Below are 14,803 nucleotides of genomic sequence, written 5' to 3'. Positions count from 1 at the left end.
GACGACATTTGTACTGAACACAACAGGTTTGGCAACGGGTATTACATTTAAATGATGGGATTAAATGAAAGGGGAGAACGTGTTTTACCCTTCTAATCTCTGCTGTGGAGAAGCCGGAGGTCCTCAGTTGCTCACACTCCTTGTGGTAAGTCTTAAATCCTTCCACCAGCTCTGCATACTAGAAACGCACAGTATAAGTGTAGTCTATTTGATCACTTAGGATGAAGTTAAGTACTATTCAAGAGACTACAGAAAAGGCATGATGGTGGTGGTGGTGGTGGCTGACGAACCTGGTGATAGGTGTCACTGATTACATCATCCTGCAAGAAGTCTGCAGGCACCTCCAGCTTCATGAGAAAGCGGGCCAGATAAGCCCTCTTCTTCAGCTCTGGGACCCTCTGCAGCAGCCAGTGTAAGATATGGTGGATGACGGGTTTATTCCCCGTCACCAGACCCTGTCTGAAACTGCTCCTGTATGACGCGGGAAGAGGGAACGACATCAAAGAAGATACTGTTGTGGTCTCTTTAAGCAACGATTTATATTTGACCAATAGAGTTCAGGGAATATTTGAACTAGGGTCGCAAACTACCTGAAACTTGAATTGAGGGACACCCGGAAAAATATGAAATCTCACTGTATGTGTGTGTATATATATATATATATATATATATATATATATATATATATATATATATATATGTAGTTGTACAGATTTTCTATAATATATTAACCACTTGAACGCCACCATCCATATAGACTAGACTCACTAGACTAGAGGGTATGCGCATGTATAAAGTGAGTGGCAAATCGAGTGAAAAAGTGAGTTTAACATCGGTTAACATTGTTTTCTGTTTGGACGTATAGGCTGTCAAGGCCAGAAAGTAGTTGTTTGCCACTCAGTAGGCGTTCCCACGTAACTTCCAGGTATGATGATGATGTCACGCGCATACCCTCTATTCTGGGTGGAACATTACCCAAACATAGCTGAATCGGCTTGTAGATAGATGGGCTATTTTGGGGCAAAGAGATCTGGTGTAGACAGAAATAAGCGGTCCAAGTACAGACTACAGAGACAACTCAGGTCCAGTTCACTAAAGTTTAGTGTTTACCTGGTTTAATAATAATAACAACCTTTATTATAGTATATGTATATGAGCCGTTTGAATTTGCATAAGAATGGGTGTCATCGATTGATTCCCAAAAATAAGGGACAATCCCATATGAGTTCAATAAAGGGACACGCCTTTTAGTTCCCAAATAACCCATTTTGGGCGGGAACCCCTTTTGGTGTTAGCATTATGTTATGCTTTAGCTATTGAAAAATAGCAGATCTACAAGCTCGTAGCGCGCCACCGAGTGGCGCGCTACGAGCTTGTAGGTCTGCTATTTTTGAAAAATCGAAGAACCACTGACATGGAAACAGCTTTTTCAGAAAACTGTCAGGATGTAGACGACATTTTTAGAATCTGATCTCAGGTCAAAATGGGATAAGGGGGACAATTCTGTATTTCAAGGGATGGTCGTTTTGTCAACCCTAGTTGCAACAATTAATCATCATAAAGTAATAATAATAATTGATTTAATAATAACAGATTAATAATTACGCATCAGACAGACTCCCGGGAGGCTTGTACTTCAGCATTCCCAGCAGAGTAACCATCCTCTTTGCTGTCTGCTCAGGCATTTCTTCACGGATATCAACAGCTTGCTGGAAACAGAATTGGGTTTTTACAGTACACTTACAGTAAGACATGTTGACAGACACACCTGAATCATACACATTTTTTTTTTTAACATTATTGTTTTATTTTTTTTTGTGACCGCATGTCGCATTTACTATGAAATCGTACGTTTTTGTTCGTCCGTCAGTGCACTCACTCAAAATCCCCATATATGGGGAAAGCCCCCATATATGGTGCCCAGACTGCTCGCCCCTTTACCAACTCGCCCCGGGCGTAGAGCCGGCGGAACAGCGCGGCCTGGTATTCCCAAAGTAATCTAAGTAAATTATGCTTAAACGGTTAAACCTAAGTTATTCCTAACCTTAACCTCAGTAAAACGATGCCTAAACCTAACCCTATTCCTAAACTTAACCCCAGTAAAACTATGCCTAACCCTAAACTTATTTCTAACCTTATTCCCTTTTGACTGATACCTGTCCATTCAAACTCTAGACGGGCCCGCCCCAAAGTTATTAGTGCAGCCGCAACCGGCAGCTGGCGAAAACTAGAGTTCTCAACAGGCCCTACCTGGGCCCTCATCAAACCCTGTACACTCAAGACACTGCCCCTGCTGCCACCCTTAGATCTCCATATATGGAGCTGACCTGTTCTGACATTCCATATGTTGATCCGACCTCATCAAACCCTGTACACTCAAGACACGCTCCATATATGGCCAGTACAGAATTCATTCCATATGTTGACCAGACCAGCAAATCATATAAGACAAGTTGTTTCACCTTTGGGTCTATTTCGGCCAGCACATCATTCAAGTTGCCTCACCTTTGGGTCTATTTCGGCCAGCACATCATTCAGAACCTGCAGCAGCTGAATGGGTTCGAGGGAATCGAATGTGATGAGGTTGAAGCTCTTCCTGAAGGGCTCTTTGTTGAGTTGTTCAACGACGAATTTCAGCTGTTCGCTCATCTCGACGAGAAGGTTGAAATGTGCTTTATATATTATATATGCTTATAGTTCCATTAACCAGCTAACTTGTAGTACCTCTAGCTACCTCTGCTAAACTAACTAGCACATATTGTTGTCTATAAACAGTCCCGTCGGGGGTTAAAAAAGGCGGACCTGGGTGAAATGTACAAAGAAAACACTCCTGGCTAAAGTATATTAGCTAAATATCCATACAGAACATCAATAAATACAGATTTTGTTTTGTTCGCTGTTGTTGTTGTGAAAGTGTCTCTTGGAAACCAAATGAGCGTCGCGAGCTGCCCCCCGGTTGCTAACAGGAAGTAGATTCGAGGTGCTCCATCGTGCGTGTTATTATCGCATGTCAAAAAAGATAGAAGAACAATGGATTGCGTTTCTTTGAAAAAGGGTTTTATTTTTATTATAATATAATAAAACCCGCGATTTAATATTATTAAATCGCGTGTCAAAAAGAACTGATCAGATCATCAGAGACTTTGAAGAGACGCTAGAAGGAACAGATCTGAATGAATATATAAGTACATAAATACATAAGTAAATAGCCTACATGAATAGATAAATACGTAAATACAATAATAACGAATTAATTAAATTGACACATAAATAAGTACATTTAAGTATTAATTTATGTATTTATTTTAGCTCTGGCAGACTGGTCCATATTTTGCATATTTATTTATGCATTTAGTTAGTTATTCATTTATCTATTTCTTTGCATATTTATTTATTTATTTTTGCATTTCTTGAGTCTCAAATTTGACGTGACCCTGCACTGTCGTCTCCGTCCGCTAGATGGCGACAACCTCACACCATACGCGAGCAAGGTAGCAACAAAGTAACACAGTAGTAACCAGCACTCCAGAAAAAATGACAGATGGACTTGATTGAAGTATTTATTAACAGTCAAGCACAACTCAATACAAAACTGTTAACTGTGGACGACACCATACAGCATTACACTTGTTTACAATAGGTCCACCATGCTCAATTCAGCTGGCGTTGTGCTTTGGATTGAATTCTACAATGAACAAGGATCTATAATATAGCCCACTGTTCTCAATCGAGGCCAGGTTAACTGGCCGGGGTTGAAATATTATTTATGGTTTTGGTCATTAAAATAGCATTTTGTAATCAAGAATAATCAAGAAGAATAACGTGTTCTTTTCTTAAGAATCTTTTGGAAATTTCTATATCTACAAACTTACCACCCGACCCAAAGTTCCCAAACCCCAACCGTCAGCCAGGATTCACTAGAAAGACTAGATTGAAACACCTGCTACAAAAATCAAACAAAGTCGCCTTAATAATTCTTTGTGTAATAATGTGTGGGCTTTGTCCCTTTAAAGCCGCGACCTAATTGGTCTATGTTATGATAGTCATGTCCCTAAGCATAAAAAAACCAATGCTAAAGGTAATAGTTGTGTGACCGAAATACAGCATACAACAACAGCTTCATTATTTATTTGTGATACAAATTTTCTGGGGGAAAGACGTCCACAAAAGAAACAGCAGTCCCTCCCCCTTCAGAACACCACCACTGCCAGCCAGACCAGGAGGAAAGTATCGCATTCGTGTGTCAGCCAGTGTTGTGTGAGTACGTCTCTACAGCAAGACGTTCCGTACCGACAGAGCTCCGTGCCGCCGCGAGTGACTCCCGACAGAGGCTACAACTTTATTCACCGATGTGTCTAGAAAAGGTTCACGTTTCATTTTCGACGTCGTTGACGAAAGTGGAAGGGATTCCTCTTCTTCTGAGACTAGGAGGATTTATGATCGTGACTCGTGTGAGTAGCTGAAAGACTGCAAACCAGCCAAGAAGGGAAGGACATTCCCAAACACAGAGAATTATATACTTCCTTTTTTTTTTTTTAATTCTCACTCTCTTTCTTGTTTTCTATTTATTACAACATGTTTTAGAAATAATGAAGTCCAAAAAGTTATGGGGAATTATTATGTTCAGGTCATGCTCTAGAGATTGACACGTTTCTACTGTTAGTTGATTTGATATAAACTACAGTATAGTATATGTCACACTGCAACGACAACAACAACCATGGTTGAACCCGTGGGATTTGTGGAGGCATGGAAAGCCCAGTTCCCTGAATCCGAGCCCCCGTGCATGGAGCTTAACTCACTCGGGGACATCGAGCAGGAGCTGGACAAGTGCAAGACTTCCATCAGGCACCTGGAGAAGGAAGTGAACAAGGAGCGCTTTCGCATGATCTACCTGCAGACCCTGTTGGCCAAGGAGAGGAAGAGCTACGATGGACAGAGGTGGGGGTTCAAGAACAAGGGTTTGCTGCTGCCCGAGATGAACACAGGAGATGCCATGAAGGAGGTGTCTGTGGAGGAGCAGCAGCCAGGGACCGCTGAGATCGAGAGGTGTAAACGCCATCCGGAGAGGGAGCAGCAGGGAGGTGTTTCTCCAGTCAAACAGCGAGCCGGCGGCGGTGGTGGTGGATGCTCCTCGCCCGTGGGACAGGAGCCGGAGTCACCACCACCACCCGACATCCCGGTGGGCACGGGCTCGGTGGCAGTGCTGAGGTCCAACTTTGAGCGCATCAAGAGGGCCAACTCTCACACCGCCGGGGATGGCGGCGGCGGCGGTGGCGGGAGAGGTTTGTCGCTTGTGAGCGGCGGCGGCGCCTCAGACAGACCCTTCTACGTGAACATGGAGTACCATTACGAGAGGGGGCTGGTGAAGGTCAACGACAGGGAGGTCTCGGACAAGATCAGCACGCTCGGCTGCCAGGCCATGCAGATGGAGCGCAAGAGGTCCCTGCACTCGCTCCCGGGGAACCTGTCCACCGCCACGGGGGACATCGGCGCGGGCGGCAAGACCGGCGGCGGCGGCGGCGGCATCCACAGGGGCGGCTCCTACGACGAGATCGAGGTTGACCCGCATTTCCTCAAAGACAACGGGGCGTCATGGGGAAGCGTGGGGAAGTCCTCTTCCGAGCACCACCACCACCAGGCCACAAACTGTCAACCCTACACCAGCGTGTATGTCGGGGGACTGATGATGGCCGACGGCGGGGCGGGGGACGCCACCAGAGTCATCCAGATCAAGGACCACCAACACCCTGCCTCGGAGGAGGACCCTCACCCCTGCACGTGGCCGAGACGCCGGTCCTCGTACTCGCCTCGCAGCTTCGAGGACGCGGGGGGCGGCTACACGCCCGACTGCAGCTCCAACGAGAACCTGACGTCCAGCGAGGAGGACTTCTCCTCGGGCCCGTCCAGCCACGTGTCCCCCAGCCCCACCAACGCCGGCTCGTACCATCACCACCACATGTACCGGGAGAAGAGCCGCTCGCCGTCGCAGCACTCGCAACAGTCGTTCGACAGCGGCAGCAGCCCCCCGGCGCCGCTCTCCCAGAAGCGACTGAAGCAGCAGGTGGTGGTGTCCGAGGCCTCCATCATCGGGGTCCGCAAGACGGGCCAGATCTGGCCGTGCGGCGACGGGGACTCCACCACCTCCAGCCGGACGTCCCACGACAACAGTGTCCAAGGTGATATGGGTAGGTCCACAATGCACCGCCCACACAAAGTCTATATGTCATGGTAAACGGTGCATTTATATAGCGCCTTTATCCAATGCACTTTTGATTGATTGTGCATTACATCCACCCATTCACACACGCATTCATACATCGATGGCGGCGGAAACCATGCAAGGCACCACCCTGCTCATCGGGAGCAATTAGGGTTTCAGAGTCTTGCTCAAGGGCACTTTGACACTAACTCTGGGGGGAGCCCGCAGGGATTGAACTGGGAAGGGAACCTCACGGTTCCCATCCGGCTGTTCTACCGGCCACTCTACCCCTGAGTCACTGCCTCCCTATATGAAACATTATAGCTCTATAGAGACCCTCTGGGTTCCCTGAGGGGGCACCAAATAGACCCTTACAGGTCTATAACTCAAGAGTTTACAAATTGACAAATGGACCTATGCATATTCATACTCCAGTTTTAGGTGATAAGGTGATCACCGTCCGAAATGTGGTGGTTTCATAAAAAATCACACCCGTGTGAACTGAGTGGTGCAAGGTCTTATATAGCCTGATCAGCTGTGGTCTGACGTAACGTCAGTGACCATGGTAACCATGCTCACCTGTGCACGGACAGGTGTGTACACAGGTACACAAACATACAGACAAAGCTGGTTGTTGGAGTGGTTTGCACCACTCAAAAAACAGAGAGGTGTTTGGGTGAGCGGTGAGTCACTTACCACCACAGCGTGACGTAGTTTTCCGCGGTCACCATATCCCCTAACACTGGAGTAGGAATAGTGCTTATGCGCGTGACATCATCATCATCATACCCGGAAGTTATGCGGGCACCCCCTACTGAGTGGCAAAAAAACCTACTATCTGGCCATGACAGCCCATACATCCAAACAGAAAAGTCCTATGAGTGCGTTAAACGTCGTCAAACTCACTTTTCCACTCTATTTGCCACTCACTTTATGCATGCGCATACCCTCTATAGGCCTTTCCTTGAAATTGAAAAAAAAGAACAATGCAAAGTTCTTTGTTTACCCAGGGTAAGTGGACTAAGCTCGAGATGCTTGTTTACAGCCACGCCCTGCTCATAGAACATTTCATGGTTGGGGTTCAATGCCTTGCTCAAGGGCACTTCAGCGGTGGTAATTTTAACGTGCCGGTCCGGGGATTCGAACTGGCGACCTTCCGGTATCAAGACCGCTCCGCAAACCGTTCGGCCACCGCTGCGCCACTGCTCAAAAGTCAAAACGCTAACTGTAGGACATCAATAATGTCCTGATGAGCAGAGATATGAACAACAGGGCAGGGTACATAAAACCACATGGAGGGCCCACTCTAATCTAATCATCCACTAAAAGATGCCTGTGCTTTCCCCTCTGACCACGAAGGCAGCGATGTGTTAAATGTACCTGCAATCTCTTTAATGAAATGGCTTTTAATTAAATCCCTGCTCACTTAACCCATTTTGGGCGGGAACCCCTTTTTGGTGTTTTAAGCGTTGCGTTCTTTTTTAGCTATTGAAAAATAGCTAAAAATAGCTAAGCTATTTTAGAAAAATCGTGAAAATGTGACACAAATCTTTGAATATATATTCTTTCAGAGCGAACGTTTTTAACTCAAATCTTTGCTTCTGGGGGGAGGTCCCTGGAACAACATATTTTCAGATGGGGGTCGACGGCCAATTTCATAAAATGTCAGGGGGCCTTAACATGAAATAATTCGTGCACCACTAATATATAGAAACTCAGGTCTAAATGGGTTAAATCTTGTTTTTAGTTTTTTTTGGTAGGATTATGAAGCATTTTTTTTAATGCACCAGATAGAAACATCACAGTCAGTCAGGCAAGCCAGCCGGTTTTCTAGTTCTTTGAAGGGTACATTATTTGTTAACCCTTTTCTAGAGCGGCCTTCCCTCTCCCTCCTCTCTCTCCTTTCCCGTTGCCCATTGAGTGGTGCAGTCCCAGTATAGTGCTCTTTGTGGAGAATGGCCTCTGTTTGAGGCGGCGGGTTCTACCCCCCCCCCCCGGGGGCTTGCAGTCATTCGGCCCTGGCTGGCTGTCCACCCAGAGTGTTTTCGTGTCAGCACACATCAGTGTTGTTGTCCTTGGCGCAAGAGTAATTAACTTAAAGGGTTTTGTGTAGCGTGATAAATTTAGGGAGGCTCTTTGTCAGAAGGGGGGGGGGGGGGTAGGGCTCGCCAAGAAGAGAACGAAGGGTCCGAATGGTGTCACATGACCCCCCCCCCCTCCCCCTCCCCAATCAAAAAATTTTCAGACATTTGTGTTTCCTGTTGTTTAATGTGTGAACACAATAGAGGAATCACTCATCCACGATGCATATTGACACGGTAACAATGTAACAATGTTAAGTGGGGATAAGGAGGAGTGCTAACTTATCGCTGCCAAGGGCATGGAGAAAGGCGGGCACGAGGAGGGGTTCCTCTTCTGCGAAACCATTCATCAAAGCAAAATGATACACACGGTCCTATTTACTGTTTTTAGTACAGAGCGCCCGAGAAGAACATACATTAGTGTATTTTCAGCTGACATTGTGTGTGTGTGTGGATGGGATTGAAGAAGAAGTCAGCCTGTACTCGACCCTTCACAAAACGTGCTAGCTAGTAGCTACTGTACTGTACTGCGTTGAGCAGATTAAGGCCACAATCAAAATAGACTGCTGCTGTTATATAATAACCCTAAGGTGATAGGAGAGCATGGTTTTTGGTTTCGACGCAAAGCATACAACGATAACCACGCAGGTTGCCCATAATATAATCAGCATGAAGATTAAGCGTGTATGCTTTTCCAGTGACTGAAACACAGAAATCAGTTTATAGATATGGCCTGCCTTTCTCTGTTGTTGAAGAAAATTATAACAGTACACAGTGTGTGTGTGTGTGTATATATATATATATATATATATATATACAGTATATAGTGTTATTTTTCTCTTCACTGCCTCATCTTTCCAAAGAAGAGATATAATACATCGGCCCAGACTGCACCGATGCAACTCCTTGCAACTACCATTGCAATGGGAGTTGCAAGGAGTTGCATTGGTGTGACATGTCCTTAAGCAAGATGGGGGTCGGCGGCCAATTACATATCATCTTTGGAGTCCTTGACATGAAATATTGAGTGATGTAGGCCTAGAAACATAGGTATTTCAGAAAACTGTCAGGATTTAGAAGACTTTTTTTTTTATTTCGACGTCAGGCCTAAATGGGTTTAAACTGTTTTGTTGCACGGCGTTGCGACGAGTTGCGTTAGTGTGGTTTGTGCCTAAGAGCAAATGCATAAGATAGTCTACATCTCCAGGCAAGAAGACCGAAGGTACAAACACATCACTACTGGTAGAACGAGTCGGGGGAGTATACTGTTTACACTTGCAGGGGTGCCCAAAAGGTAGATCGCGATCTACCAGTAGATCACAAAGGCTGTGCAGGTAGATCACATGACATGCCCCTAAAGAGTATTTCATTTAAATATATTGAAGAAAAAAAACGATAAAAAAAAATAAAAAAAACGTTTCCCCCCCCTCTATTTCCCATTCCAAGTGCATTTGTCTTATACTGTACAGAATGTAACACGAACTCTACTATTCCGAATTCCCCTCGGGTACATATTTAAACTATTTTCAGCAATGGTATAATAATTGATTTGGTGGGTAGATCTTGCCGAGCTGGTCATTTTGAAAGTAGCTCTCAAGTCAAAAAGTGTGGGCACCCCTGGTACAGTATAGTGATTCTCACGGTTGCTTTGGATAAATCTCATGGCACTGTGCTGAGCCTAGAGTGTCACTTTTGTCCAAATTGGGCATGCTGTTCTGTTGCTTAGGTAATGGGACTGCTGCCACCTCGTGTGAACCATGCTTTGTGGATTACCATAAATCTGGATTTGATGTCATAATAACGTTACTGTGCACGTTGCTGGATCACAGCTTCGGCAAGCAAGTGGTTTTGGAGTAAAAAAAGAATCACAATATAAAGTGCTCTCTGTTGTGGTTTCACTGACTTCTAGGGAGCTGCGGGAAAGTGTTCCGCTGCTATGTTTATCATAAAACATTACAGCGCTCACTAAAATCTATTAAATGTCCGTCCCCCTGTTAAAGTCAGCTTAACGACGTCATAGTTTAAAAGGAGCTCTGTTATAAGCTCTCTGTGACTTTTACTTTATACATGGAATGAATTCATATGTCTGTGGTTAAAACTAAACCAGGCTTTTTTGTTTTTACATACACAGACAGACCCCTGTACTCTGTGTATGTTTATTTATTTATTTTTGGGTTTTTTTAACATGTTCATGTAATATCTCAATCCAAGTAGACAGAGAAATGACACGGCGCTCACTGCTTGTCCGCCACTTCTTGCCAGGTGTGCGTGCATGCGTGTGTGGCATGGTGGCAGCGGTCTGCCTGTGCCCAGGCAGTACAGAGACTCGGCATCAGCGAGGAACGGCCACGATACACCAGGCTTTTCACGCACTTTTACCCTAAACGCGCGGCCCGCGCGTGCGTTTTTTAAAATAGGACTGGACCTAAATTAAACGCACTCGCGGGGGTAAACGCACGCGCGGGGGTAAACGCGCGCATTTTGTGCGCGAAAAGCCTGGTGTAGCGTGGCCATTCCGGCCACGCTACACCAGGCTTTTCTCGCACGTTTACCCTAAACGCGCGGCCCGCACGTGCGTTTTTTTTAAATAGGACTGGACCTAAATTAAACGCACGTGTGGGGGTAAACGCGCGCGGGGTAAACGTGCGCGTTTTGTGCGCGAAAAGCCTGGTGTAGCGTGGCCGGAAAGAAGAGCCACTGACCTGCATAAACAAAACTCCCGCTGTGCTGCCTGCAAGGGGCCAGTGAGGCGCTCCAACGTTGAAGCTCTGGGCCCTAGTGGTAGGAGGAGGGACTACAGGCGGACCCGTGGATTCATGACCGGGAAACCCCGTGCAGCTGGGCTTTAACATTGAGCGCTCGGTTGCACTTCCGCATTTGCCAACCAAAATTTGGTTGGCAAATGCGGAAGTAGACGTTCTGAGACGGTACTTCCGGCAGTCTTCCGGGTGCTTCAAAACGCCACTGAGCAACTTCCACTGACATGAATAGCTGGGGGGGGGGGGGGGGGGGCGGAGCTTCGTGCCAGTTCAGTCTCTATCCTTTTATCTACTCTATGGCTGCCTGTCACCAACGCACTCTGCACTGCAGACTACTCCCCTCTAATCGTTGCGCAAAAAGAAAAAAATATGGCCAGTCTAAAAATTGACACATCTCAAGGGTCTGCCCTTTTTCTAAGAATAGGAGAATCACAGTGCCATCTCTTGGCTTCCCTACTTATCTAGGCCATTTGTCAAGCCTGACTGTGTATATAGAGCCTGCTGATTAGCCGTGGAGGTCTCTAAAGGAGGCCAACTCCATGTTGGGCTCTATATTGCCATAATTAATTATTGTCATGACACTGACATGCCTGTGGTCATGGCGTTTTGGCTGTGATTGAGACGAGTAGCAAACGTGTCTGAGTGAGCGGTAGACCGTTTCAGTGTGGTTAATTTAATTTGTACTTAATTTTGCATAGCAGCATCGCCGTTGCTCTAATATGATGGAAAGGTTAGGTTTTACAGTGAGTAGTAGGCATGAGAGCACTGGACTCGGATGATGGCCGAGACGATAAGTCTTCCATTAGTGTTTCCTCTGCAAAAAATTATTTTTTCTTTTTTGGGGGGGCGTTTAAATTGTCTATGGCAGGGGTGGGCAACTTTGACGATGGAGAGGGCCACTATATTTCCACACTCACTCCCTAGGGCCATATTACTGTCGTAGCAAAAATAGCTGATCTACAAGCTCAAAACGCGCCGCGCTGCGACGCGTTTTGAGCTTGTAGATCAGCTATTTTTGCTATATTCGAATTGAAATCTTGAATTTTTGCAATTTTTGAATTGGAACCCTGAAAATTAACATTTTTATGTAATTTCAAATGCCTTTAATTATACTTGGGTTGAAGCATTGAGCTACTAATTTAGACTGAAGTAATAAAAGCTGGTCATGTTTGCATGTTGTGGAATAGTAACAGCTGAAACCAATATTATATCAGTATTCTGACATTAACCTGAGGGCCACATTAAGTGAAGGTGGGGGCCGCATGTGGCCCCCGGGCCGCCAGTTGCCCACCCCTGGTCTATGGGCAACCTGGCATACTTTGTGTAGGTAGGCACTAGGCAGACTAAAATAGAATAGAATAGTCCCCACTCCTTTTTGGGGTGTTTTTTTATGCACATAGGTGAAATTAGCTCCCTGCATTTCACCCATCCAATAACTACTATGAACAGTGAGCACTCGTTCCGGCGCTCGGGGAGCAATTTGGGGTTAACCCATTCAGGGTGGGAACCCCTTTTGGTGTTTTAAGCATTGTGTTGTACTTTAGCTATTAGAAAAATAGCAGATCACATCACAATGGCAGATCATGCCACGCTACGAGCTTGTAGGTCTGCTATTTTTGAAAAATCTTGAAAATGTGTCACAAATCTTTGAATATATGTTCTTTCAGAGCGAACGTCTGGGATAAATCTCATGGCACTGTGCTGAGCCTAGAGTTTCAAATCTTTGCTTCTGGAGGGGGGGGGGGGGTCCCTGGACCCATATTTTCAGATGGGGGTCCGCAGCCAAATACAGATAATTCTGGGGGTCCTTGACATGAAAAAGGTTGAGCACCATAGAAACATCTAGGCTTTTCAGAAAACTGTCAGGATTTAGAAGGCATTTGTAGAATCGTCCTCAGGTCAAAATGGGGTTAAGAGTCTTGCTCAGGGACACACATTGACACATTGCTGACCTGGCCTGGACAACCAGGGGCTCTGGCTCCCCAGGCGGGCTCACTAACCACTCAGCTGTAGGATACCAAGCAACTCGTGTCCCCCCCCCCCCCCCCCCCCCCCGCCAAAAGTGTTAATTTAGTTAACAATAGAAGTGTCTATTTGTCTCTAAATGTTTTGATGATTTGAACAATGTGGACCCTCTTGTAAACGAGTGTAATGCTTTATTGGGCCGTCCACTCACAGTTAACAGTCTTTGTATTGAGCTGTGCTTGAAATGTACTGTAATTCTGCAAACTGTTAACCCATTTTGGGCGGGAAGTGGGAACCCCTTTTGGTGTTAGCATTATGTTATGCTTTAGCTATTGAAAATCACACCCGTGTGAACTGAGTGGTGTAAGGTATTATATAGCCTGATCAGCTGTGGTCTGACGCAATGTCTGACGTAATGAAATCACACCCGTGTGAACTGAGTGACCATAGCAACCATGCTCATTTTTTTGGTACGAACAAACACGTGGACACGTAAACTAACAAAGCCAGTTGTTGGAGTGGTTTACACCACTCAAAAAAATAGCAGATCTACTAGCTCATAGCGTGCCACCGAGTGGCGCGCTACGAGCTTGTAGGTCTGCTATTTTTGAAAAATCGAAAGAACGACTGACATAGAACATAGCTTTTCAGAAAACTGTCAGGATGTAGTAGACATTTTTAGAACTGATCTCATGTCAAAATGGGTTAATACATATTTCAATCAATCAATAATAATTTATCTCCCTCCCTCTCCCTGCTGAAATCTGAAATGATCTTGTATACAGATCTATTTGATTGTATACTATAGTAGTCGATCTCTGTACTCTGTAAAAGCAAGAAAGAATAACGAGAGAGAGACGGAGACGGCGACTGCTCTCTTTCAGTGCTGTGTGAACAATCCACTTAGTTTATTTCAACACATTTCTTCCATGTAGCCCATATGTTTTGTAATTGCATCACCATGCTATTATGATGTCCAGAGTGAACTCAACAATTATAAATGAACATGATGATACCTTTTTGAGTGGTCTAAACCACTCCTACAACTGGCTTTGTTTGTGCAGAAAAAAGGAGCATGGTTGCTATGTTCACCCTGTTCACCCGGGTGTGAATTCATTACGTCAGACATGATTTCATTACGTCAGACAGGCTATATAAGAAGACCTTACACCACTCAGTTCACACGGGTGTGATTTTTTATATAATCACCAACGTGAATTATGTTTGTTATTTACAGCTAGGTAGAGTATAGTGGGGGGGGGGGGCGAGATGGAAAAAGGAGTAACCCCGTTACCCTCAGCTATGGCCTCCACAGTAGGCACAAGGCAGGTCTGTCTGTGTTTGGGTGATCGCTCTGACCCACCATGGCATTGACGCTAATGGGGAAAGTGTCTTGTTTGAAAAGGTGTTGAATACGGTCTCCGAATGTCTGGTGCCTCCGCGTTCAGGTGACGACCTGCTGGCTCAGCAGGAGCCAGAGAAGGTGCTGGCCCAACCACACACCTGGTTAATTGCAGACTCATGAATTCTTTAGCGCCCCCCCCCAAAAAAAGGAAGTCCAGACAGACCTACGATTGTACCTGGATATCAACATCGGAGGTTTTGGTGGTCAAGGAAAAAAATGAAAGAATTCCAGCCTCTCCCTTTTCTTAGAATACATGTATGCCCCCAGGCCTACACGTGTGTGTGTGTGTGTGTGTGTGTGTGTGTGTGTGTGTGTGTGTGTGTGTGTGTGTGTGTGTGTGTGTGTGTGTGTGTGTGTGTGTGTGTGTGTGTGTGTGTGTGTGTGTGTGTGT

The 14,803-nt window shown here is 45.6% G+C and overlaps 2 protein-coding genes across 4 annotated transcripts in view; one reads left to right on the top strand and one right to left on the bottom strand.

Annotated features, from left to right (window-relative positions):
* Nucleotides 1–2,951, bottom strand: part of ift81 (intraflagellar transport 81 homolog) — a 44,125-nt gene extending 41,174 nt beyond the window's left edge. For 2 of the 3 annotated variants that reach the window (XM_079517371.1, XM_079517372.1), the window contains exons 1-4: nt 2,506–2,951; nt 1,606–1,709; nt 291–471; nt 89–178 (exon numbers count right to left, since the gene is read on the bottom strand). In XM_079517371.1, coding sequence (XP_079373497.1) covers nt 89–178; nt 291–471; nt 1,606–1,709; nt 2,506–2,649 — 519 coding nt within the window. In that variant the 5' untranslated portion in view covers nt 2,650–2,951. Of the gene's footprint in view, nt 1–88; nt 179–290; nt 472–1,605; nt 1,710–2,462; nt 2,481–2,505 lie in introns of those variants that run through there. The other variant, XM_079517373.1, reaches the window with a different exon arrangement.
* A 1,161-nt stretch (nt 2,952–4,112) lies between these two features.
* LOC306934682 (breakpoint cluster region protein-like) overlaps nt 4,113–14,803 on the top strand; it is a 103,860-nt gene continuing 93,169 nt past the window's right edge. The window contains exon 1 of the mRNA XM_079517360.1: nt 4,113–6,188. Within this exon, the coding sequence (XP_079373486.1) occupies nt 4,721–6,188 (1,468 nt within the window). The 5' untranslated portion in view covers nt 4,113–4,720. The remainder of the gene's footprint in view (nt 6,189–14,803) is intronic.

The sequence above is a fragment of the Electrona antarctica genome (genome assembly GCF_951216825.1).
Source record: "Electrona antarctica genome assembly, chromosome: 12".
NCBI lineage: Eukaryota > Metazoa > Chordata > Actinopteri > Myctophiformes > Myctophidae > Electrona > Electrona antarctica.
The sequence above is the reverse complement of the archived record's forward strand: the minus strand, read 5'-3'. Positions and strand labels throughout refer to the sequence as shown.